The sequence below is a fragment of the Cervus elaphus genome, chromosome 12, assembly GCF_910594005.1.
Source record: "Cervus elaphus chromosome 12, mCerEla1.1, whole genome shotgun sequence".
NCBI lineage: Eukaryota > Metazoa > Chordata > Mammalia > Artiodactyla > Cervidae > Cervus > Cervus elaphus.
In genome coordinates this window covers 29,465,783-29,491,383 of record NC_057826.1, presented here as the reverse complement: position 1 = coordinate 29,491,383, position 25,601 = coordinate 29,465,783, and the positions used below count along the sequence as shown (strand labels likewise).

The 25,601-nt window shown below is 36.0% G+C and overlaps 1 protein-coding gene across 1 annotated transcript in view; it reads right to left on the bottom strand.

Moving 5' to 3' along the window:
- C12H14orf39 (chromosome 12 C14orf39 homolog) overlaps nucleotides 1-25,601 on the bottom strand; it is a 49,850-nt gene that overhangs the window by 23,870 nt on the left and 379 nt on the right. The window contains exons 3-10 of the mRNA XM_043920370.1: nucleotides 24,625-24,751; nucleotides 15,959-16,048; nucleotides 8,185-8,372; nucleotides 8,018-8,060; nucleotides 6,130-6,250; nucleotides 5,078-5,169; nucleotides 4,549-4,682; nucleotides 3,689-3,765 (exon numbers count right to left, since the gene is read on the bottom strand). Coding sequence (XP_043776305.1) covers nucleotides 3,689-3,765; nucleotides 4,549-4,682; nucleotides 5,078-5,169; nucleotides 6,130-6,250; nucleotides 8,018-8,060; nucleotides 8,185-8,372; nucleotides 15,959-16,048; nucleotides 24,625-24,751 — 872 coding nt within the window. The remainder of the gene's footprint in view (nucleotides 1-3,688; nucleotides 3,766-4,548; nucleotides 4,683-5,077; nucleotides 5,170-6,129; nucleotides 6,251-8,017; nucleotides 8,061-8,184; nucleotides 8,373-15,958; nucleotides 16,049-24,624; nucleotides 24,752-25,601) is intronic.

Here is a 25,601-nt window from a genome sequence, read left to right as displayed (position 1 = left end):
CTTGTAGGTCTTCACAGAACTGTTCAACCTCAGCTTTTCAGTGTTACTGGTTGTGGCATAGACTTGGACTACCTTGATATTGAATGGTTTGCCTTATAAGTGAATAGAGATCATTCTGTCATTTTTTAGTTTGCATCCAAGTACTACAAGAGTACTTGGATGCAGTCTTTGGATGCAATTAACTTGTGTCTGTGTCTCTAAATCCCCTAAGCCCTCTAAAGTTGAATACAGGAAAGGAAAACAAGTTAAAAGAGTAAATCCTGAAACCTTCTTTTTAAAACATGTATGACACACATGGCAGAACTAATATATTGTTTTTAACTTTAAATTTTATATAATGCTTAAATCACTGCTTTACTAATGTTTATACTGTTTCAAGTCTTTCATTCTCCCTGAGTCACTCATTTTGAAGAGTTACTGATTTTTCTTATTTTACCTGTAATTAAAATATCTTTAATAGGAAAGTTTATCCAAATATTTTTGTTTTAACAGCCATTGGTCTTAATTCTGTCATTTTTATTTTGCTTTTGTTGTTGTTGTTCAGTTGCTCAGTCGTGTCCGACTCTTTGCAACTCCATGAACTACAGCAGGCCAGGCTTCTCTGTCCTTCACCATCTCCCAGAGCTTGCTCAGACTCATGCCCATTGAGTCAGTGATGCCCTCCAACCACCTCATCTTCTGTTATCCCCTTCTCCTCCTTCCTTCAATCTTTCCCAGGATCAGGGTCTGATTTCCAATGAGTTGGCTCTTCACATCAGGTGGTCAAAGTATTGGAGCTTCAGCTTCAGCATCAGTCCTTCTGATGAATATTCAGAATTGATACCCTGTAGGACTGACTGGTTTGATTTCCTTACTGTCCAGGGGACTCTCAAAGAGTCTTCTCCAACACCACAGTTCAAAGGCACCAATTCTTTGGCGTTCAGCCTTCTTTATGCTCCAACTCTCACATCCATAATGACTACTGGAAAAACCATAGCTTTGACTACATGGACCTCTGTAGGCAAAGTAACGTCTCTGTTTTTTAATACACTGTCTAGGTTTGTCATAGCTTTTATTCTAAGAAGAAAGCCTCTTTTAATTTTGTGGATACAGTCACCATCTGCAATGATTCCGGGCCCAAGAAAATAAAGTCTCTCACTGTTTCCACTGTTTCCCCATATATTTGCCATGAAGTGATGGGACCAGATGCCATGATCTTTGTTTACCTCTCAGAAGACATTTGACAGTATCTGGAGATATTTTTGATTGTCATAAATTGCAGATGAGGTGCTACTGGACTCTAGTAGATCACTAGAGTAATTAATTTTTTCTGTGGACATCCCCACAATAAAGAATTATCTGATCCAGAATGTCAACAGTGTCACTATTGAGAAACTCTGATCTAAGGTTTGACAGAATTCACCTGAAAAACTGAGTCTGAAGTGTTCTGAAGGGCATGTGTGGTAGAGGGAGAAGGGAGGGAAATAAGGGAGAAAAGAGGGAAATAGGCATTTATTCACATTTCAGTTTCATTTACATTTCTATTTCTTCTAAGTTATTGATCTATTCATGTTTTTCTTTTTCAGTCTAACAATTTATATTGTCCAAAAAATTTTCTGTCTCACCTAAATTTTCAAGTTTGTTGGTATATAATTTTACATAGTATCATCTTAGGACTTTGAAAAGATTTCTTTCATAGGTGTAGTGATACACACTTCTCCCTCACTTTATAGTTTTCTTTTTTGAGGGGGGACTTCTCTTTTTTTCTGTACACTTGCTGAAACTTATTAGTGTTTGGCTATATTAATTGACCCAATTTTTAAACTTCATAAATTTCTGCTTTTCTCTATTAATTCCTACTTTTTTGCATTTATTATTTCATTTTTGTATTTTAAGTTAAGCTTTTCATACTTTAAGTTCAACTTTTCAGATTAATACTTAATGTTTGGCTGATTTTAATCTTCCTTATTTTCTAATATGTTTGTCTTCAAACATAAACTTCTCTCTGAAGACTAATTTGGCTACATTTCACAGGTTTGGGTTTATAGTATCCTTTTAAATAGTTTTTAAATTCTATTTTTATTTCTTCTATAACCCCAAAGTAATTTGAAAGCATGTGAATTATGGCAGAAAATGAAGAGGAACTAAAGAGTCTCTTGATGAAAGTGAAAGAGGAGAGTGAAAAAGTTGGCTTAAAGCTCAACATTCAGAAAACTAAGATCATGGCATCCAGTCCCATCACTTCATGGCAAATAGATGGGGAAACAGTGTCAGACTTATTTTTCTGGGCTCCAAAATCACTGCAGATAGTGATTGCAGCCATGAAATTAAAAGACGCTTACTCCTTGGAAGGAAAGTTATAACCAACCTAGATAGCATATTAAAAAGCAGAGAAATTACTTTGTCAACAAAGGTCCGTCTAGTCAAGGCTACGGTTTTTCCAGTGGTCATGTATGGATGTGAGAGTTGGACTATAAAGAAAACTGAGCGCAGAATAATTGATTCTTTTAAACTGTGGTGTTGGAGAAGACTCTTGAGAGTCCCTTGGACTGCAAGGAGATCCAGCCAGTCCATCCTAAAGGAGACCAGTCCTGGGTGTTCATTGGAAGGATTGATGTTGAAGCTGAAACTCCAATACTTTGGCCACCTGATGCAAAGAGCTGACTCATTTGAAAAGACCCTGATGCTGGGAAAGATTGAGGGCAGGAGGAGAAGGGGACGACAGAGGATGAGATGGTTGGATGGCATCACCAACTCAATGGACATGGGTTTGGGTGGACTCTGGGAGTTGGAGATGGACAGGAAGACCTGGCCTGCTGCAGTTCATGGAGTCGCAAAGAGTTGGACACGACTGAGTGACTGAACTGAACTGAATTTTATTTTATTCAACCAAATAGTTTTCTGAGGAGAAGGCTATCTTTTTGTTTAAGTTGTTTAACTTTTTCTTATGTTGTGGTTAGTGAAGATAGCAGCTTTTTAGAATTGGAGGAGATATCCTTTTTGTTCTAACAGTCGATTTTGGTGAATACTGCAAACAAAATTTAACTGAATTATGTGTATGTTGGGCACAAAGTTTACTATTTGTGTTTGATCCTCTACATCCTTACTTATTTTTCATCTATATGATTCATTCTTGTTGGCAGAAACTGCTAGTTTTCTATCTTCTTCAAAATCTACATTTCCTTTATGTTCTGATTTAAAAAGCAAACAAACAAAAAGCCCACCATGTTTGTTAACCTCTCTGCAGATAGAGGTAACCATGTTACAAAGTTCTTGTCAATGAAACATTAACATAAATTGTTTAAGGAGCTTCCATGAAAGATCCTTAAAAGTGAAGCTTACTGAACTAGACTTTTTCCCCCTTTTTCTTTCCTCCCTAGAAGGAAGATATGATAACAAGTTGTAATGGTTATTCTGACCATGAAATAACCTTGAGGTAAAAGCTTAGCATAAGGATAGCAGGAAAAGAAAACACCAATGGAACTCAAGAAATGATGACATTATGGAGATGGTGCCACAATTTCCCTCTTCAATTTAATTCCTTTAGAAATGTCTTTTAGATTTTGTTCCATTGGGTACAGGGTTTGATATTTTCAAATATCTTTTATTTTAACACATACACACACACACACACATCCTAATGGCAGTGCATTCACTATATCATTTAATGCAAGCATTTAATTTGTACTAGTAAAAAAGAAATACCTACACATGCATCATTTTCTTTTTGCTTGAAGTCAACATTGGCAGGCTTTGACTGCCTCACAGAACTTTCTTCTTTTTTATCTAGATTATTAAATTGTACAACTTCAAATCAATTCCAGAAATAGAATCAAATGTCATGTCCAACATTTAACCTAACCTTGTAATTTAAAAAATCAAGTTATAAAATATTTAAAGAATTATGAAATTATTACATAATGTTAATTTTTCAATATATAATAGCTACTAAATTAACCATGTATGTAAAATGAAAAACAGCTAATTAAAGAGAAATAAGTAAATTTTTTTAATTAAATTTTAAAAAGTAGCTGACAAAACTCATCTTTATAATGGGGACCCAAAGAACAAAGAGGGGTGATGTAAATGACTGGGGAATGAAACAGCTAGTGTAGTTGACCTAGCACAATGTAGTTAATCTATCCATTGAATAAAACATGATCCAAATATCTCAGTAACTAAGTCACAATATCACTACAAGTCTCACCACCATGGGGTTGCAAAGAGTTGTACACAACTGAGTGACTTTAATCATACATACTGACAATACAACCTCTCAAATGAAAAACATACAATTATTCATCCTCTTCTGATAGCTGGAACCAGACTAAAACTCTTTTTTAAAAAAATCATGAGAGATTTCTTTCTCAAAAAGAAAAATGTTATGTATAGAAGGCATATCTTGGTTGCTCTCAGAAAGAACCAAAGTGGCACTTTATGAGTCTATAAGTCTCCAGTATTGTTAGCTCTTGCTTACACCAAATGATAACTAAAATTGCTCCTTTCTATTTCTTCTTTTATATGTTCTCAAATAAAATTAAGTTTTTGAATAATAAACAGATACTGTACCTATAACTCTTGGTTCTGAAGAATGCATCTTTATTGGTTTGACTAATTTCTGAGATTCATATGGAAGAAATAATTGACTGTTTTGAGGGGTTTTGTTCAACATAAGTACAGGTTGTGGATCTTTTTCAAAAGTTCTAAAGAGAAGAGTGAATAATATTAAATATTAGCTAAGTAAAAATTAGCATATTTTAAAATTAGAAGAGATATTTAGATATTATAAAGCTAAAACTCCTCAAATTGTATAGAATATGTAATCAATTTTAAATGTAGAATATCTGTTCACATAAAGAAAGTCCCATTTTAAAGTTTACCTATACCTTTCTCTCGCGGCTTCCCTGGTGGCTAAAATGGTAAAGACTCTGCCTGCAATGCAGGAGACCCTGGTTGGGAAGATCCCCTGGAGAAGGGAATGGCTACTCTCTCCAGTATTCTTGCTTAGAGAGTCCCATAGACAAAGGAGCCTGGCAGGCTCCAGTCCATGGGGTTACAAAGAGTCCAACATAACTTAGCAGCTAAACCACCACCATACCTTTCTTTCAATTCCTTTCTCTTTTCTACATTTTTATTTTTTTCTTCTAGAGTTTCTGGAAGATTCTTCATTTCATAATGTCTTGCAATCTGCTAAAAAGAAAAATGACAAAGCAAAACAAAATAAATACCTGCAAAGCATTAAGAAACATTTGGTTATCTTAACTAATGAATATGATTTTTTTCTACATAATCACAAGATTTATATTTTTGGTAGTACTAGCAATCTTTTAGTGAAAGTTACTAAAACAGTCAAAATTAACAATAAATCATACTCCTTTTATTTTTCCTTACAACTCCATTAGAAAGCCTAGATTTCCATCAACTTTCATTCTTTTTAAAAAGGACAATCAGAAGCAATGTAGACATTGATTCCCTACATAGGGATGTCCAATAGTTACTATATATTTTAAAGAAAGTGACACCCACTTTCTTCTTACTAAAATGATATTACTGTTATGTGGAACCTCATGCCTATGGATGATAAGTATACCATCTTTAAAACAATTTTCATAAAATTTTAAAAATTAGCCATTCAACGTTTTAAGTGACTTTGGTGGCTCTCATACTCATCAATTAAAGCCACATTTCAATAGATGACACTAAAAATATATTCAAGAAAATATCATGTATCATCAATCTTTTTTTTTTCATGTATCACCAGTCTTAAAGGCTAAAAACTAGATATGGCCTAGCTTTATAAAGATTGCAGTCATAAATTTTCTAGATTAAGTTTTTTAAGTCATTTAATAACTTGTTTTCCGTTTTGACAACACTGCTGTAAGCTCTGTTAATGCCTTTAAATACCTATTATTAAGCTCCAACTTGCTCTTTCTTTATCTTCTTTCCTTAGCACTCAAAGAAAGTTAAACTATTTCCCAAAACTCAGAGTTGAATATACTCAATACCTAAAAACATTTTGGCTCCAAAGGTAATCTGAGGCAAATAAATTATTGAGTTGCTTTAGAAATAGCTCTTCTTAGACTGTCATCTAACATATCATTACACTTATACATTAACACACATATTAGAAACATATAACAAAATTAATACCTGGTTTAAATAATTAATTTCTATTTCCATGTCATCTATTTCTTTCTTCAAGTCACATGATCTTTTGGAAAACTGGTTAGCATGTTTAAGAATATCTTGTGTTTTATACCTCAAATTAACCCTTTTATGTTAAGGAACTATGTTATATAAATAACTTTCACATTTATAATATAAGTACTGTATCAAAAATAATTAGTATTATGTAAAACTAATTATATATGTATCATATATGCAATATGAATAACAGTATCTGAAAACAGCAGAAAGACTAGTACAAACATCTGGCAAACTGTCAATTTACTGTTTGTCTACATTATATACTTAGCTTAAAAATAACATTTCATCAAAATACATGTTAGGATATTTTTCTTTCAGTTAAATTTTTCCACAGGGCAGTTTTTTACTTTTATTTTTTACCCAAGTTTATCATGTCATTTGGCATGATGAACATAATCAAGTCCAAACTTAACTGCTTCAGTTTCTATAATTTATTTGTTCCAAGATCAACATTATAAATCCACTCAATCTTCCTTTTCTTGCTCTTTATGGTCTATCTGTGCACCAGAACTCAAAAGAGAGCTATATCTTCCGTTTGAACTTTCTGCTTGAACTAGATTTACACTCAATTTGAAGTAGAGAATCTCTCAGCTGCTAACAAACATTCTGCATGATTACTAGTTTCTACAATTTCCTAAGTTACTCTGAAATCCATTAGCAAAATTTTTAAATGTATAGAACAGTGCTAATGAACAAGAACTCCAGAGAAAATCTTTGCCAGACCTTTCCTATTTCACTAAAATTTATGATTTATATGCTAGAATATAAAATTTCAAATGAACATTAATTATAACACTATGCTGTTATCATAATATCAATTTAAATTTTTTAGATATAGACATGTAACTCCTAGTCTTCAACTCTCCCCACCTTCATCACCTTTTCATGTCTGTCAAACAGTCTTATGTCTCATCCGTTTCTACAATCCAAGTCCCTAAACCCCTGCTGTGCCTTCTGCATCTACCACCAACCTCTGCCTCTCCCCACTGAAAACTAAAACACTCCCAGTTTAGTAGAGGAAAGGGACAATGCAAACAAGTAATTCTATTGCAGTGGCAATGTATTAGATCAGCAGCAAATGAACAACTAAGTACAGAAGAAGCTAAAATCCAAACATGAAGAGAGCAAACAGCAAAGGAGTTAAAAGGATGATTTAGGATGAAGCAAGGTAGAATGCAGGGATAAAGAAGACTTAGTACAAACAGTGGAGTTATAATCTGATAGGAAAGCATATGAAGGATTGTAGAGGTTGGAAGAGGATTAAAGTTCCAAGTTCATCATGGGAGATCTCCTTGACAAACAGATGAGACTTAGACCAATTAAAAATTACTTAAGCATCTAATACAATGCCACTGCATTAGAATTACTCGTTTACATGTTTGTTTCCTCTACCAAACTGTGAGCTCCTTATAAGAAAGCTCTGTATCTTCTTGAATACTTAAGAAAGCTCTGTATCTTCTTGAGTACTTCCCAGCACAATGTAGATACCCAATAAACTGTGACTCACCTCTTTAACATCTTCCATTCTAATAGGAAATAATCAACTGATTTAATTGAAACTCTTTGGTAAGACAAAGCAAAATAACTTTTTCATTGGTTTGGTTGCTAAGTTATGCCACTTAAAGACAAGTACATATACCACTTTATTTGCATTAAAATTTCTTGCTTTTGATGACATGCACATATATGAAAACTAATTCCAGATGATCTTTAAAGTAATCTCTTAATTTCTTAATTAAACAAAAACCCAAATCAATGTAATAGTCACAGGGAAACACAGAAACAATACTTATCAAATAAAAATTCCAAGTAGAAATACTACTGTGGATACATATGTAGTGTCCAACTGGTAAGTGATGGAAAGGGAGCAGGCACTGAAAAACAAAACCATATTTTAGATTGATTTATTATATTCTATTCACTACAAGGGTAATGTTAGCAAAACAGTATGTATCAAAAATATGTATGTATCAAACAGTATGTATAAAAAATTAATACCTAAAAATTCCATAAAAATATTTTCATTCATCTTCAGTTGTTCAGTACATGCCAACACTCTGTTTTGAATTTCTTCATATTCTCTTTTCTTCTCATAATATTCATGTGAGAGGGGTGTTTCTGAGTATTTTAGTTGGTATTGCTTTAAAACATCTTTATACTGACATATATAACCATGGTATATTTTTCTGTTAAAATTAAAAGAAATTATGTCAATATAACAAAAGTGTATCTAAAAACTTTCTAAAATCACTTATTAAAAACTACTAAATTAAGCATAAAAGACAAGCTAAAAATCTACTTATTTTTGCTTCACTCAATACTGTCTGCCCTTTAAACTTTTCTTAACTCTATTAAACTTTTCAATTCTCTACTCTTATTCTTCACTACCTGAGTTACTCACTCCTTCAGTTCAGTTCAGCTGCTCAGTCGTGTCCAACTCTTTGCGACCCCATGAATCACAGCATGCCAGGCCTCCCTGTCCATCACCAACTCCCGGAGTTTACTCAAACTCATGCCCATCGAGTCCGTGATGCCATCCAGCCATCTCATCCTCTGTCGTCCCCTTCTGCTCCTGCCCCCAATCCCTCCCAGCATCAGGGTCTTTTCCAATGAGTCAACTCTTTCTAAGAGGTGGCCAAAGTAGTGGAGTTTCAGCTTCAGCATCAGTCCTTCCAATGAACACCCAGGACTGATCTCCTTTAGGATAGACTGACTGGATCTCCTTGAAGTCCAAGGGGCCTCTCGAGAGTCTTCTCCAACACCACAGTTCAAAAGCATCAATTCTTCGGCGCTCAACTTTCTTCACAGTTCAACTCTCACATCCATGCATGACCACTGGAAAAACCAAAGCCTTGGCTAGACAGACCTTTGTTGGCAAAGTAATGTCTCTGCTTTTTAATATGCTATCTAGGTTGGTCATAACTTTCCTTCCAAGGAGTAAACGTCTTTTAATTTCATGGCTGTAGTCACCATCTGCAGTGATTTTGGAGCCCAAAAAAATAAAGTCTAACACTATTTCCACTGTTTCCCCATCTATTTGCCGTGAAGTGATGGGACCAGAGGCCATGATCTTAGTTTTCTGAATGTTGAATTTTAAGCCAACTTTTTCACTCTCCTCTTTCACTTTCTTTTTTTTTTCACTCTCCTCTTTCACTTTCATCAAGAGGCTCTTTAGTTCCTCTTTACTTTCTGCCATAAGGGTGGTGTCATATGCATATCTGAGGTTATTGATATTTCTCCCAGAAATCTTGATTCCAGCTTGTGCTTCTTCCAGTCCAGCATTTCTCATGATGTACTCTGTATATAAGTTAAATAAGCAGGGTGACAATATACAGCCTTGATGTACTCCTTTTCCTATTTGGAACCAGTCTGTTGTTCCATGTCCAGTTCTAACTGTTTCTTCCTGACCTGCATACAGATGTCTCAAGAGGCAGGTCAGGTGGTCTGGTATTCCCATCTCTTCCAGAATTTTCCACTGTTTATTGTGAACCACACAGTCAAAGACTTTGGCATAGTCAATAAAGCAGAAGTAGATGTTTTTCTGGAACTCTCTTGCTTTTTTGATGATCCAGCGGATATTGGCAATTTGATCTCTGGTTCCTCTGCCTTTTCTAAACCAGCTTGAACATCTCAAAGTTCATGGTTCATGTGCTATTAAAGCCTGGCTTGGAGAATTTTGAGCTTTACTTTACTAGTGTGTGAGATGAGTGCAATTGTGCAGTAGTTTGAACATTCTTTGGCATTGCCTTTCTTTGGGATTGGAATGAAAACTGACCTTTTCCAGTCCTGTGGCCACTGCTGAGTTTTCCAAATTTGCTGGTATATTGTGTACAGCACTTTCACAGCATCATCTTTCAGGATTTGAAATAGCTCAACTGGAATTCCATCACCTCCACTAGCTTTGTTCGTAATGATGCTTTCTAAGGCCCACTTGACTTCACATTCCAGGATGTCTGGCTCTAGGTGAGTGATCACACCATTGTTATTATCTGGGTCGTGAAGATCTTTTTTGTACAGTTCTTCTTAATCCTCTTCAATTAAAATTCTACTTCCACCATTCTAATGAATCTACCCTTCCGAAGGATACCAATGATCTAATTTGTCCAACTCAGTGATCTCTTTTCACTTCTCATTCTACATGACAATGCAGAACCTGGTTCTTTTGATGACTTCTTGAATCTCTATCCTCCCTGAGTTCTAAATCTCTATTCTTCCCAGTTCAGCTACCTTTATAACTATGCCTTTAAATCTCCTTCAGTTTTCTAAGCTATGATTATCACATTCTATGTGACAGAACTTTGGGTTCACAATCATTCTTGCATACTCCACAACTGTTTTATAAGAAAATTTCAGCACTGTTTGGGGGAACTCCTCCAGTACAGCTCAGGTAGAGATGAATGGTCATCTCTTTAAGAACCAGTCTTGAGTGAGATGGTCATTCTTGCAAAAAAAGATATTAACTCTTCCTTCTTACTCAAACTTTGCTTGATCTACAAGACTAGTCAGTTACCATGATCTATGGTCCAAATCTAACCTGCTACCTGTTTTTGTACAGTCTATGAGCTAAGAACAATTTTTACATTTTTAAATTATTTTTAAAAATCAAAAGAATAATACTTCATGACAGATCAAAATTAATGAAATGTCCATAAATAAAGTTTTATTAGAACACAATACTTACATATTGCCTAAAGTTGCTCTTATACCAAAATACCAGACTGGAGTAACTGTGACAAACACTTTAACATTTAAAAAGCCTAGAACATTTACTATCGGGCTCTTTACCAAAAAAATTTTGCCAAGTCTCACCTACAACATTGAACATGTTCAATCCAGGTTCACTGCAAAAACCATATTCTTGAGAGAAGAAAAAGATGGCAGAGTAGGGGGACAGGGAGCTCATTTCTTTCCACAAACACAACAAAACTACATCTACAGGTAATATGATTCTTATAGAATGCCTACTTAAAGCCTGCAGAAGATCTCAATTAAAGCTACAAGGAAGATTACCAAGTAACCACTGCTCCTGAAGGAGGACTGAAATCTGAGCCAATTATCTGCACTCCCACTTTAGCATGGGGGTGAGGCTTGGGCAGGTTCTCATGCACGTGAATTTGTGAGCACACTTATGTGCCTCATCCCTTCATAGATCATAGCTTTGTTGTGGGAAAGGGCTGGCATAACTCAGTGGAGCTATCAGCCATGCTGTGCAGGGCCACCCAAGATAGATGCATCACAGTGAAGAGTTCTGACAAAATGTGGTCCACAGGAAATAGCAAACCACTCCAGTATTCCTCCTGTGAGAACCCAATGAACAGTATGAAGAGACAAAAAGATATGACATCGGAAGTTGACTCCCCCAGGTTGGAAGATGTCCAATATTCAACTGGGGAAGGGCAATGAACAATTACTAATGGCTCTAGAAAGAATGAAGTGGTTGGGCCAAAGCAGAATTAGCACTCAGTTGTGGATGTGACTGATGGTGAAAATAAATCTCAATACTGTAAAGAACAATACTGCACAGAAACCTGGAATGTTAGCTCCACAAATTAAGGTAAATGGGATGTAGTCAAACAGCAGATGGCAAGAGTGAACATCAACATTTTAGGAGTCAGGAAACTAAAATGGACTGGAATGGGTGAATTTAATTCAGATGAAATGATCTCCTTTAGGATGGACTGGCTGGATCTCCTTGCAGTCCAAGGGACTCTCAAGAGTCTTCTCCAACACCACACTTCAAAAGCATCAATTCTTTGGCGCTCAGCTTTCTTAATAGTCCAACTCTCACATCCATACATGACCACTGGAAAAATCATAGCTTTGACTAGATGGACCTTTGTTGGCAAAGTAATGTCTCTGCTTTTTAATATGCTATCTAGGTTGGTCATAAATTTTCTTCCAAGGAGCAAGCGTTCTTTAATTTCATGGCTGCAGTCACCATCTGCAGTGATTTTGGAGCCCCCCAAAATAAAGTCTGTCACTGTTTCCACTGTTTCCTCATCTATTTGCCATGAAGTGATGGGACCAGATGCCATGATATTAGTTTTCTGAATGTTGAGTTTTAAGCCAACTTTTTCACTCTCCACTTTCATCATGAGGCTCTTTAGTTCTTCTTTGCTTTCTGTCATAAGGGTGGTGTCATATGCATATCTGAGGTTATTGATATTTCTCCCAGCAATCTTGATTCCAGCTTGTGCTTCATCCAGCCCAGCGTTTCTCGTGACATCCTCTGCATAGATGCTAAATAAGCAGGGTGACAATATACAGCCTTGATGTACTCCTTTCCCTATTTGGAACCAGTCTGTTGTTCCATGTCTAGCTCTAACTGTTGCTTCCTGACCTGCATACAGACGTCTCAAGAGGCAGGTCAGGTGTTCTAGTATTACCATCTCCTTAAGAATTTTCCACAGTTTGTGGTGATCCACACAGTCAAAGGCTTTGGCATAGTCAATAAAGCAGAAGTAGATGTTTTTCTGGAACTCTCTTGCTTTTTCAGTAATCTAACGGATGTTGGTAATTTGATCTCTGGTTCCTCTGCCTTTTCTAAATCCAGCTTGAGCATCTGGAAGTTCACGGTCCACGTATTATTGAAGCCTGGCTTGGAGAATTTTGAGCTTTACTTTACTAGCGTGTGAGATGAGTGCAATTGTGCAGTAGTTTGAACATTCTTTGGCATTGCCTTTCTTTGGGATTGGAATGAAAACTGACCTTTTCCAGTCCTGTGGCCACTGCTGAGTTTTCCAAATTTGCTGGCATATTGAGTGCAGCACTTTCACAGCATGTTTTAGGATTTGAAATAGCTCAACTGGAATTTCATCACCTCCACTAGCTTTGTTTGTAGTGATGCTTCCTAAGGCCCATTTGACTTCACATTTCAGGATGTCTGGCCCTAGGTGAGTGATCATACCATCGTGATTATCTGGGTCGTGAAGATCTTTCTTGAATAGTTCTTCTGTGAATTCTTGCCACCTCTTCTTAATATCTTCTGCTTCTGTTAGATCTACCATTTCTGTCCTTTATTGTGTCCATCTTTGCATGAAATGTTCCCTTCAGTTCAGTTCAGTTCAGTTGCTCAGTCATGTCCAACTCTTTGCGACCCCATGTATCACAGCATGCCAGGCCTCCCTGTCCATCACCAACTCCCGGAGTTTACTCAAACTCATGTCCACTAAGTCGGTGATGCCATCCAGCCATCTCATCCTCTGTCGTCCCCTTCTGCTCCTGCCCCCAGTCCCTCCCAGCATCAGGGTCTTTTCCAATGAGTCAACTCTTTCTAAGAGGTGGCCAAAGTAGTGGAGTTTCAGCTCAGCATCGGTTCTTCCAATGAACACCCAGGACTGATCTCCTTTAGGATGGACTGGTTGGATCTGCTTGCAGTCCAAGGGCCTCTCAAGAGTCTTCTCCATCACCACAGTTCAAAAGCATCAATTCTTCAGCGCTCAGCTTTCTTCCCAGTCCAACTCTCACATCCATACACGACCACTGGAAAAACCAAAGCCTTGACTAGACAGACCTTTGTTGGCCAAGTAATGTCTCTGCTTTTTAATATGCTATCTAGGCTGGTCATAACTTTTCTTCCAAGGAGTAAGAGTCTTTTAATTTCATGGCTGCAATCACCATCTGCTGTGATTTTGGAGCCCCCAAAAATAGTCTGACACTGTTTCCACTGTTTCTCCATCTATTTCCCATGAAGCAATGGGACCGGATGACATGATCTTAGATTTCTGAATGTTGAGTTTTAAGCCAACTTTTTCACTCTCCTGTTTCATTTTCATCAAGAGGCTTTTTAGTTCCTCTTCACTTTCTGTCATAAGGGTGGTGTCATCTGCATATCTGAGGTTATTGTTCCCTTGGTAGCTCTAATTTTCTTGAAGAGATCTCTAGTCTTTCCCATTCTATTGTCTTCCTCTATATCTTTGCACTGATCATTGAGGAAGGCTTTCTTATCTCTCCTTGCTATTCTTTGGAACTCTGCATTCAAATGGGTGTATCTTTCCTTTTCTCCTTTGCTTTTCACTTCTCTTCTTTTCACAGCTATATGTAAGGCCTCTTCAGACAGCCATTTTGCTTTTTTGCATTTCTTTTTCTTGGAAATGGTCTGGATCCCTATCTCCTATACAATGTTATGAACCTCCATCCATAGTTCTTCAGGCAGTCTGTCAGATCTAATCCCTTGAATCTATTTCTCACTTCCATTGTATAATTGTAAGGGATTTGATTTAGGTCATACCTGAATGGTCTAATGATTTTCCCTACTTTCTTCAATTTAAGTCTGAATTTGCCAATAAGGAGTTCATGATCTTAGCCACAGTCAGCTCCCATTCTTGTTTTTGCTGACTGTATAGAGCTTGTCCATCTTTGGCTTCAAAGAATATAATCAATCTGATTTCAGTACTGACCATCTGGTGATGTCCATGTGTAGAATCTTCTCTTGTGTTGTTGGGAGAGGGTGTTTTCTATGACCAGTGCATTCTCTTGGCCAAACTGGAAGGTGTTGTACGTCTTCACAGAACCAGTCAACTTCAGCTTCTTCAGCCTTAGTGGTTGGGGCAGTACTTGGGCCAGTACTTGGGTACCAAAACACAGTACTTGGGTGCAATCTCAAAAACAACAGAATGATCTCCATTCATTTTCATGGCAAACCATTCAACATCACAATAATCCAAGTCTACGCCCCAACCAGTAAGGCTGAAGAAGCTGAAGTTGACCGGTTCTGTAAAGACATACAACACCTTCTAGAACTAACACCAAAAACAGATGTCCTTTTCACCACAGAGGATTGGAATGTAAAAGTAGGAAGTTAAGAGATACTTGCAGTAACAGGCAAGTTTGGCCCTGGAATACAAAATGAAGTAGGGCAAAGGCTAACAGAGTTTTGTCAAGAGAACACACTAGTCATAGCAAACACTGTCTTCCTACAACACAACAGACAATTCTACACATGGATATCACCAAATGGTCAATGCCAAAATTGATTCTATTCTTTGCAGTCGAAGATGGAGAAACTCTATACAGTCAGCAAAAACAAGACCTGGAGTTGACTGTGGCTCAGATCTTGAGCTCCTTACTGAAAAATTCAGACTTAAATTGAAGAAAATAAGGAAAACCACTAAGTCATACATCAATTATACCTCAATAAATCTGGGGGGAAAATAGTAAGAAAAAAATAAAAATTAAAAATTAAGTTTATACTGTTCTTATCCAATTATGTTAAAAATAAAAACATTTCAATTTTTTAAATTAAGTGAAATTATTATATAATGTGTTCCAAGGTCCTCACTTTGTTTCATTATATTCACTAACTACATTTAATCCCCCAAACCAAGTGATTTAATACACAATAAACCCACACAAATATTAATATTTCTCCATCAGAATATAATATCCCAGTAAACAACTGAAAAACACAAATTTTATATAAAAATACCCCTTAAAAGCCAATATTCCAATTTTCTCATAAGCTAACTTTATAACTAACTACTCCCTAAGGTGTTTGACTATAGCAACTCAGTCATAAAAAACATTAATTGAAGCACTCTGCTTTTTATTGCTACTGATAGCTACTATGTTAAGGACATGTTTAAATATATCCAAGGTTGGAAAGAGCTTTATAACAAATAGGTAGGCCAACAATGATGACCAAAGAGTCCAAAACACTGGATTTACTTTTAAAAAATTTTGTGTACATTTTTCAATTAATATTTTTACAAATAATGTCTTATTAAAACTAACTTATAGAATTGATAAGCTTAAATTAATATTTATACTGTACTTGTCTTTTTCAATAGTTTCTTGATAAATATTAAATTGCTCCTGCATGTAGTCTTCATGTTTATGAAATACATCACATGTTGGCTTCCAGCTATGGAAAAAAAATACTGTAATTAGCATCTCAGAATAATAAATTGAAGAAATAATAAAAATGAATGTAACCACTTAAACAATCTTTCCTTTCTTGGAGAAAATAAGCTTACATCAAGAAAAACATTCCCATCTCCCATCATCACCACTATGACCATACATCCAATTGTATACATGTTTGAATATCAACATCCACTAATTTTTACATAAAGTTTGTTTGGGAACCATGACTAGGGAAGGAACAAATGTGACATGCCTGGACTGTGTATTGCTATGACATCTCTGTAATATACTCTGCAACACTCTATATTGTGTTGAGCGTTTGCATCAGGCTATCTTTCTCATCATACTTACAAGATCTTAGTTAAGAAATTCTACTGGAGTAAATATTTATAGAGTTGTTGCTGTTCAGTCGCTAAGTCATAACCAACTCTTTGTGACCCCATGAACTGCAGCATTCCAGGCTCCCCTTATTTTACTATCTCCCAGAGTTTGCTCAAATTCATGCCCACTGAGTCAGTGATGCTATCTAACCACCTCATCCTATGCCACTCCCTTCTCCTTTTGCCTTCAATCTTTCCCAGCATCAGAGTCTTTTCCAATGAGTTGGCTCTTCACATCAGGTGGTCAAAGTATTGGAGCTTCAGCTCCAGCATCAGTCCCTCCGATGAATATTCAGGGTCAATTTCCTCTGGGATTGATGGGTTTGATCTTCTTGCAATCCACATAGCTTTCAAGAGTCTTCTCCAGCACAATTTCAAAGCATCAATTCTTTGGTGCTCAGTCTTCTTTATGGACCAACTCTCACATCCGTACATGACTACTGAAAAACGGACTCTACAGATTTTTGTAGACAAAGTGATGTCTCTGTTTTTTAATATACTGTTTATGTTTGTCATAGCTTTCAATGAGCAAGTGTCTTTTAATTTCATGGCAGCACCTGTCACTGTCTGCAGTGACTTTGGAGCCCAAGAAAAGAAAATCTGTCACTGCTTCCACTTTTACCCCTTGTATTTGCCATGAAGAGATGGGATCAGGTACCATGATCTTAGTTTTTTGAATGCTGAGTTTTAAGCCAGCTTTTTCACTCTCCTCTTTCACCCTCATCAAGAGACTTTTTAGTTCCTCTTCACTTTCTGCCATTAGAGTGGTATCATCTGCATATCTGAGGTTGTTGCTATTTCTCCTGGAAATCTTGATTCCAGCATGTGATTCATCCAACCCAGCATTTTGCATGATGTACTCTGCATATAAGTTAAATAAGCAGGGCTAGCATAAGGGATAAAGGGAGGCTTTTTTCTCCTTTGAAATTTAGAAACTTATACCCTTCTGAATTTGAGAGAAACTAGACCAAAATGAATTATAAAATCAGACAGTAAGGATAAAATGAATATTCTGCTTACACATTTGTTTTTATTACATGACTGGAAAGATGTTGCCTATGTAAAAAATCTAAAATTAAGCATATGTCACTGCAGCTTACATTCTAAGTATTGTTCAAATATTTCCTCCAGATCTTTTCTAATCTTTTCTATTTTTCAGATTCAAAAAGTACTCACACCCACCTTGGAAGCACAAATGTATACATAAGAAAATAATTATCATCCATATTCTCAACACTGAATAATAACCACTAATATTTCAATAATTTACTTCCAGATTTTACTAGAAACAGGGCTTCCCAGGTGGTGCTAGTGGTAAAGAACCCACCTGCCTATGCAGGAGACATAAGAGATGTGGGTTTGATCCCTGGGTTGGAAAGATACCATGGAGAAGGGCATGGCAACCCCCTCTAGTATTCTTGCCTAAAGAATCCCCATGGACAGAGGAGTCTGGCGAACTACAGTCCATAGGGTCGCCTAGAGTCAGACATGAGTGAAACGATTAGCATTCACAAGCAGACACATATAGTTTAACATATTTGAGATCATATTCACATATACAACATATTCACCTTTATCACTTACTTTTAAACTATATACATTTTCTTTGTCACTAAGAATTCACTGTAAAGGTTTTAATAAATACAACATATTACTCATTCCAATATTGTTAGCCACTTTAGTTAGTCTAAGTTTCTCTTAAGAACTTGTACTTAAATGTTTGCCTGAGTTTTCAATCATTTCCTTAGACAATATTTTCCAAAATCGAATTATAAGATCAAAGGTTATATATACATACATTCTGAATATTTTAAAAATTCTGTTAGAACTGTATGTTCACTGAAAACATACTCATTATAAGCATTTTGATGTACATATGTCTAGACTTGTTCTAATTACACATACATAAATACACAATTACTACACTGAGTTCATTCTATGAATGCTGTTTCAACGCTTTGTTCAATTTGTAATATACTGTTAACACATTTCATGTCAATAAATATTGACATATAGCATAAATTAATAGACTGTTTACTGTTCATTCATATGGATGTACCAAAATTCATTTAAACTATTACCTAATATTGAACACTGAGTTGCTTCCAATGTTTTCCTATCATAAAAAGGTTGATATAAATATGTAGTTGTACATTATATCTTTGAGAAAATACCTATTTCCTTACAAAAAATTATCAGAAATGGTACCATTTAATCAAAAGTCATGCTTATTTTTCAAGTCTTAAAAGTATGCAGATATGTCATCCAAAAGGTATACACCAGTGTATATTCCTACATTGTATTTTTTTTAATACATTTTATACATTCCTACAGTGTATAGGGCCTACATATGGCCCTACCATAGTGTGGCCTCAGGCCAAACTACAGGGAGGGAACATAGCCCCATCCATCAGCAGAAAATTGGATTAAAAATCTACTGAGCATGGCCTTGCCCATCAGAGCAAGACCTGTTTGCCCCAGAGCCAGTAACTCTAATCAGGGAGCTTCCACAAGCCTTTTATCCTTATCCACCAGAGGGCAGATAGAATGAAAACCACAATCACAGAAAACTAATCAAACTGATCACATGGATCACAGCTGTGTCTAACTCAATGAAACTATGAGCCATGCCATGTAGGGCCACCCAAGACAGACTGGTCATGGTGGAGAGTTCAGTCCACTGGAGAAGGAAATGGCAAACCACTTCAGCATTCTTACCTTGACAACCCCATGACAGTAGGAAAAGGCAAAATGATATGACACTGAAAGATGAACTTCCCAGGTGGGTAGGTGCCCAATATGCTACTGGAGAAGAGGGAAGAAATAGCTCCAAAAGGAATGAAGAGACTGAGCCAAAGTGGAAACAATGCCCAGTTGTGGATGTGTCTGATGGTAAAGATAAAGTCTGAAGCTATAAAAAACAGTGCTGCATAGGAACCTGGAATGTTAGGACCATGAATCAAGTTAAATTGGAAGTGGTCAAGCAAGAGATGGCAAGAATGAACATCAACATTTTAGGAATCAGTGAACTAAAATGCACTGGAATGGGTGAATTTAATTCAGATGACCATTACATCTACTACTGTGGGCAAGAATCCCTTAGGAGAAATGGAGTAGCCCTCATAGTTAACAAGAGAGCCTGAAATGCAGTACTTGGGTGCAATCTCAAAAATGACAGAATGATCTCCATTCGTTTTCAAGGCAAACCATTGAATAACACAGTAATCCAAGTCTATGCCCCAATCACTAATGCTGAAGAAGCTAAAGTTGAACCGTTCTATGATGACCTACAAGAACTTCTAGAACTAACACCAAAAAAAGATGTCCTTTTCATCATAGGGGACTGGAATGCAAAAGCAGGAAGTCAAGAAGTAACAGGCAAGTTTGGCCTTAGTGTACAAAATGAAGCAGAGCAAAGGCTAACAGAGTTTTGCCAAGAGAATGCACCGGTCATAGCAAACACCCTCTTCCAACAACACAAGAGACAACTACACATGGACATCACCAGATGATCGATGCTGAAATCAGATTGATTATATTCTTTGCAGCCAAAGATGGACAAGCTCTATACAGTCAGCAAAAACAAGACCAGGAGTTGACTATGGCTCAGATCATGAACTCCTTAGTGCCAAATTGAGACTTAAATTGAAGAAAGTGGGAAAAACCACTAGGCACAATTCAGGTATGACCTAAATCAAATCCCTTACAATTATACAGTGGAAGTGAAAAATAGATTCAAGGGATTAGATTTGATAGACAGAATGCCTGAAAAACTATAGATGGAGGTTCATAACATTGTACAGGGGGCAGTGATCAAGACCATCTCCAAGAAAAAGAAATGCAAAAAGGCAAAATGGTTGTCTGAGGAGGCCCTACAAATAGCTGAGAAAAGAAGAGAAGAGAAAGGCAAAGGAGAAAGGAAAAGATATATCCATCTGAATGCAGAGTTCCAAAGAATAGCAAGGAGAGATAAGAAAGCTTTCCTAAGAGATCAATGCAAAGAAATAGAGGAAAACAATAGAATGGGAAAGATTAGAGATATCTTCAAAAAAACTAGAGATATCAAGGGAATACTTCATGCAAAGATGGACACAATAAAGGACAAAAATGGTATGGACCTAACAGAAGCAGAAGATATTAAGAAGTGGCAAGAATACACAGAAGAATTATACAAAAAAGATCTTAATGACCCAGATAACCACAATGGTGTGATCACTAACCTAGAGCTAGACATCCTGGAATGTGAAGTCAAGTGGACCTTAGGAAGCATCCCTACAAAGCTAGTGGAGGTGTTGGAAATTCCAGTTGAATTCCTCAAAGATGATTCTTAAAGATGATGCTGTGATTAATGCTACACTCAATATGCTAGAAAATTTGGAAAACTCAACAGTGCAGGACTGGAAAATGTCAGTTTTCATTCCAATCCCAAAGAAAGGCAATGACAAAGAATGCTCAAACTACTACACAATTGCACTCATCTCACACACCAGCAAAATAATGCTCAAAATTCTTCAAGCAAGGCTTCAACAGTACATGAACCGGGAACTTCCTGATGTTCAAGCTGGATTTAGAAAAGGCAGAGGAACCAGAGGTCAAATTGCCAACGTCCGTTGGATTATTGAAAAAGCAAGAGAGTTCCAGAAAAACATCTACTTCTGCTTCATTGACTATGCTAAAAGCCTTTGACTGTGTAGATCACAACAAACTGTGAAAAATTCTTAAAGAGATGGGAATACCAGATCACCTTACCTGCCTCCTGCAAAACCTGTATGCAAGTCAAGAGGCAACAGTTAGAACCGCACATGGAACAATGGACTGGTTTAAAATTGGGAATGCAGTACATCAAGGCTGCATATTATCACCATGTTTATTTAACTTATATGCAGAGTACCTCACTGGGAATGATGAGCTGGATGAAACACAAGTTGGAATTAAGATTGCAGGAAGAAATATCAATAACCTCAGATATGCAGATGACACCAACCTTATGGCAGAAAGCAAAGAGGAACTAAAGGGCCTCTTGATGAAAGTGAAAGAGAAGGGTGAAAAAGCTGGCTTAAAACTCAACATCCAAAAAATGAAGATCACGGCATCTGGTCCTATTACTTCATGGCAAATAGATAGGGAAACAATGAAAACAGTGACAGACTATTTTCTTGGGCTCCAAAATCACTGCAGATGGTGACTGCAGCCATGAAATTAAAAGACACTTGCTCCTTGGAAGAAAAACTATGACCAACCTAGACAGCATATTAAAAAGCAGAGACATTACTTTGCCAACAAAGGTCTGTCTAGTCAAGGCTATGGTTTTTCTAGTAGACATGTATGGATATGAGAGCTGGACCATAAACAAGGCTGAGCATTGAAGAATTGATGCCTCAACCCTGGTGTTGGAGAAGACTCTTGAAAGTCCCTTGGACAGAAAGGAGATCAACCAGTCGATCCTAAAGCAAATCAATCCAGAGTATTCACTGGAAGAACTGAGGCTGAAGCTCCAATACTTTGGCCACCTGATGTGAAGAGCTGACTCTTGGGATGCTGGGAAAGACTGAAGACAGGAGGTGAAAGGGATAACAAAGGACAAGATGGTTGACGGCATCACTAACTCAATGGACATAAGTTTAAGCAAGTTCCAGGAGATGGTGAAGGATAGGGAAGCCTGGCGCGCTGCAGTCTATGGGGTTGCAAAGAGTCGGACATGACTGAGTGACTGAACAACAACAACATATTCCTACATTGTGGAAGCAAGGTGATTTTCTTATTTCCTGGCCAATACTGGGTATTAACCTTCTTTAAATTTCTGTAAAACTTAAAGGCAAAATAATGTATAATATATAATATTATTGTTTCAATTTGGATCTTTGATTATTAGTAATATTGAGCATTTGTTCACATGTTCATTAGACATACATTTCTCCATTTTGGTATTTACTTATTTACCATCTTTACTGATTTTTTCTAATGGGGCTTTGGCTCTTTATTACTAATTTCTATAAGCACTTTATATTTTGAAAATTAACCCTTCTTTGACATTTTTCTACTTTATCTTTTTGCTTTTTGTATCAATTTGAGGTGTTTTTCTTTTTAATTTCTATGTATCATATTTAACCATTGTTTCCAATGCGATTTCTACCTTTGATGACACAGAAAGATCTTCTTCTCTCAAAGATTGTAGTCACCTATATTTTCTTCTAATACTTTCATGAATTCATATTTCACATTTAAATTGCTTAGCCACAAGCTGAAATCATGAACTAGAGGTATTTGTGCATTAAAATCAACTGTCCTCAGAACTCAGCAGAGAATAATCTTGTATGAAGTACATCTTGAATACAGTAGGTTCTAAGGAGAAACTGCCAATAATTTTCTAGAACCCATTGCAGCTAATTGAGGGAAACCACTGGTAAAACCTACTGCAGTATACCTCAAAGAAAAAGTTGAACAGTACATAGTGTTTTGTTAATGATACTGCCAAAAAAAAAATTTAAACATTGATAATTTCAGTGTTAGCAAGGTTGTGAGGAATAGAAACTCTCATATATTGTTGGTGAAAGTATAAGTTAGTATAATTTTTTTGGAGAGAAGTTTAGCATTACTTATCAAATATTTAAACATGCATACACTCTGATCTAGCAATGCCATTTCCAGGAGTTCATTCTATAGCAGCAGTTCTAGAAATATGGAAGGAGACCTGTATATAGTGCCTATAATAGGAAATAACTGTAAATAGCCAAAATGTGTATTAATAGGAGAATGGTTAAGTAACTTAGAATGCATCAATACTATAAAATACTATGGAGCTGTTAAAAGAAAAAGAATAAAATCTATACACAATCATCACATGTATTGTACCATTTACATTACATATTGTTAAATTTTAAAAACAAGTTGAAAAATAAATACGGTATGATTGCATTTTTGAGACAAGGGAAGTCAGAAATACAGGTAGATATATAAATAAGCATATGTAGTAATGGTGTTGAATGTATATTTTAAAAGGTCTGAAAGGGTACTCACTGTTAAGAGTGATTACCTATAAGAGGACAGGGTGGGGGTGGGGACTACAGACACAGAGAGACTTTTTACTCCATATATTTGTGTACTCTGAATTTTTATACTAGGCATGTGTCACTCTTGTTTAAAACAACTATAAAAAAAGTAATAAGGGAAACCAAAAAGCTTATGAAATTTTTAAATAATAAAACATTTTAAAACAGGTATGATTCTTCAGTTCAGTCGCTCAGTCATGTCTGACTCTGCGACCCCATGAAATGATTCTTGTATAATACTTAATACAAAGACGGTGGCCCACATAAAATTAAATATTACAGGAAGCTAACACACTTTATTTTTGTAAGTACCTGATCATATAATTAGGTTCCATTAACAAGTCTTTGTAAAAAAAAAAAAAAAAAAACTTTGCTTCAAAATGTTTGTCTTAAATAATATTAATAGATATAACTATTAGAATAGGATGTGAGACTATACTGAAAGAATTAAGATACTAAATAGTTTTATTTTGAAAAGCTACTAATTTTAGGCTAGTTCCCTTAGACAAAAAGATCTTGAAAATTCAAAGATGAAAATTATTTTAGATCTATTTATCTAATAGGAATTTTCTATACTGAGCCTAGATTATATAAAATACTGTATTTAGACTAACTGCTTTGAATTAGAGAGATCTTAGGGCTTCCCTGATTGCTCAGTTGGTAAAGAATCCGCCTGCAAAGCAGGAGACCCTGGTTCAATTCCTGGGTGAGAAAGATCCCCTGGAAAAGGGATAGGCTACCCACTCAAGTATTCTTGGGCTTCCTTTGTGGCTCAGCTGGTAAAGAATCTGCCTGCAATGCAGGAGACCTGGGTTCAATCTCTGGGCTGGGAAGATCCTCTGGAGAAGGGAATGGCTACCCACTCCAGTGGCCTGGAGAATTCCATGGACTGTATAGTCCATGAAGTCACAAAGAGTCAGACACGATTGAGCAACTTTCACTTCACTTACAACATTTACTTCTTTCTTTTGAACCTTCTGTTATCCGTTTTACAATGTCTTATAACAAGGAAATTGAAGACTTGATTCATCATTTTCCTAATACAAAATACTACTTTCCAGCAACAGTGTTTTCAACTATAAACTCAATATCTCTTAATAAGAGAGTCTAATGACAATTATTGAAAGTTTCTTTAAAATACTCACCTACTACAGTTGTCTTTGATCTCTTTACTATGTTTACAGTAATGACCAATTTCCTCATCTGTTGTATTTATAGTTTCATGTATCTTACAAACAGTAGCTTTGCATTCTTTAATATCTTCAAAGCATTCTAGAAAACAGAAATATTTATTTTCTTAAGGAGAAATCATAAATTCAAAATAAACAATACAGCAGGAAAAAAGGTATGGCAACTGACCTAAAAAAGGAGAACCAAAGAAAGGACAGGAAGTGAAGCTTGAGACAGGAAGGGCCCTAAAGAGTACAGGACCAGTCAGGCTTGGTCCTAGACCCAGAAGCTAAGAAGTCCTATTTGAGATTGAATAGAGATGTCCCCTGTTCCATCTCTAATGTAAGAGGGCTAGATTAAGAAATGTCTAAGATCAATGGTATCTTATGATGCTATGAGTTCATGTAAACATTTATTCACATGATACTAATGTAAGAGTTTCATTTCTGACAAATGTGAAATTTCTATTAATCAATTCCAAGTCATTATTTAATATACCTTCAATTCACTTATTTCTTTGTCACTAGTGAGTAAACACAAGATAAAAATAAAATGTAATTTCTTTAAAAAATTAAATCAAATTCTTAATACCCTATTCTCTTTTGTTGCAGAAAATAGATAAACAAATTTATTAAACCTTTCAGAACTATTAAGAAATTAATGATAGTAGCTTCTTTTGATAGTTTTTATGTAGGATCTTAAAACACTGTATTTATGTAATTTGCTTTGTCATCCTACTTATAATATTAATTTTGATAATTAGCATTCCTGAAAATGTGGCATCCATTAATTCTGGCCACCAACTTTTGATGATTTCTAAAAATATTTAAATTTTTTTACTCAAATGTTTGAAATAACCTGTATTGAGGAAAAAATATTTTCAATTTTATGTAATTATGAGTGATTTCTACTTAAAATTCCTAAACACAAAATAATTAAATGCTGAATACAG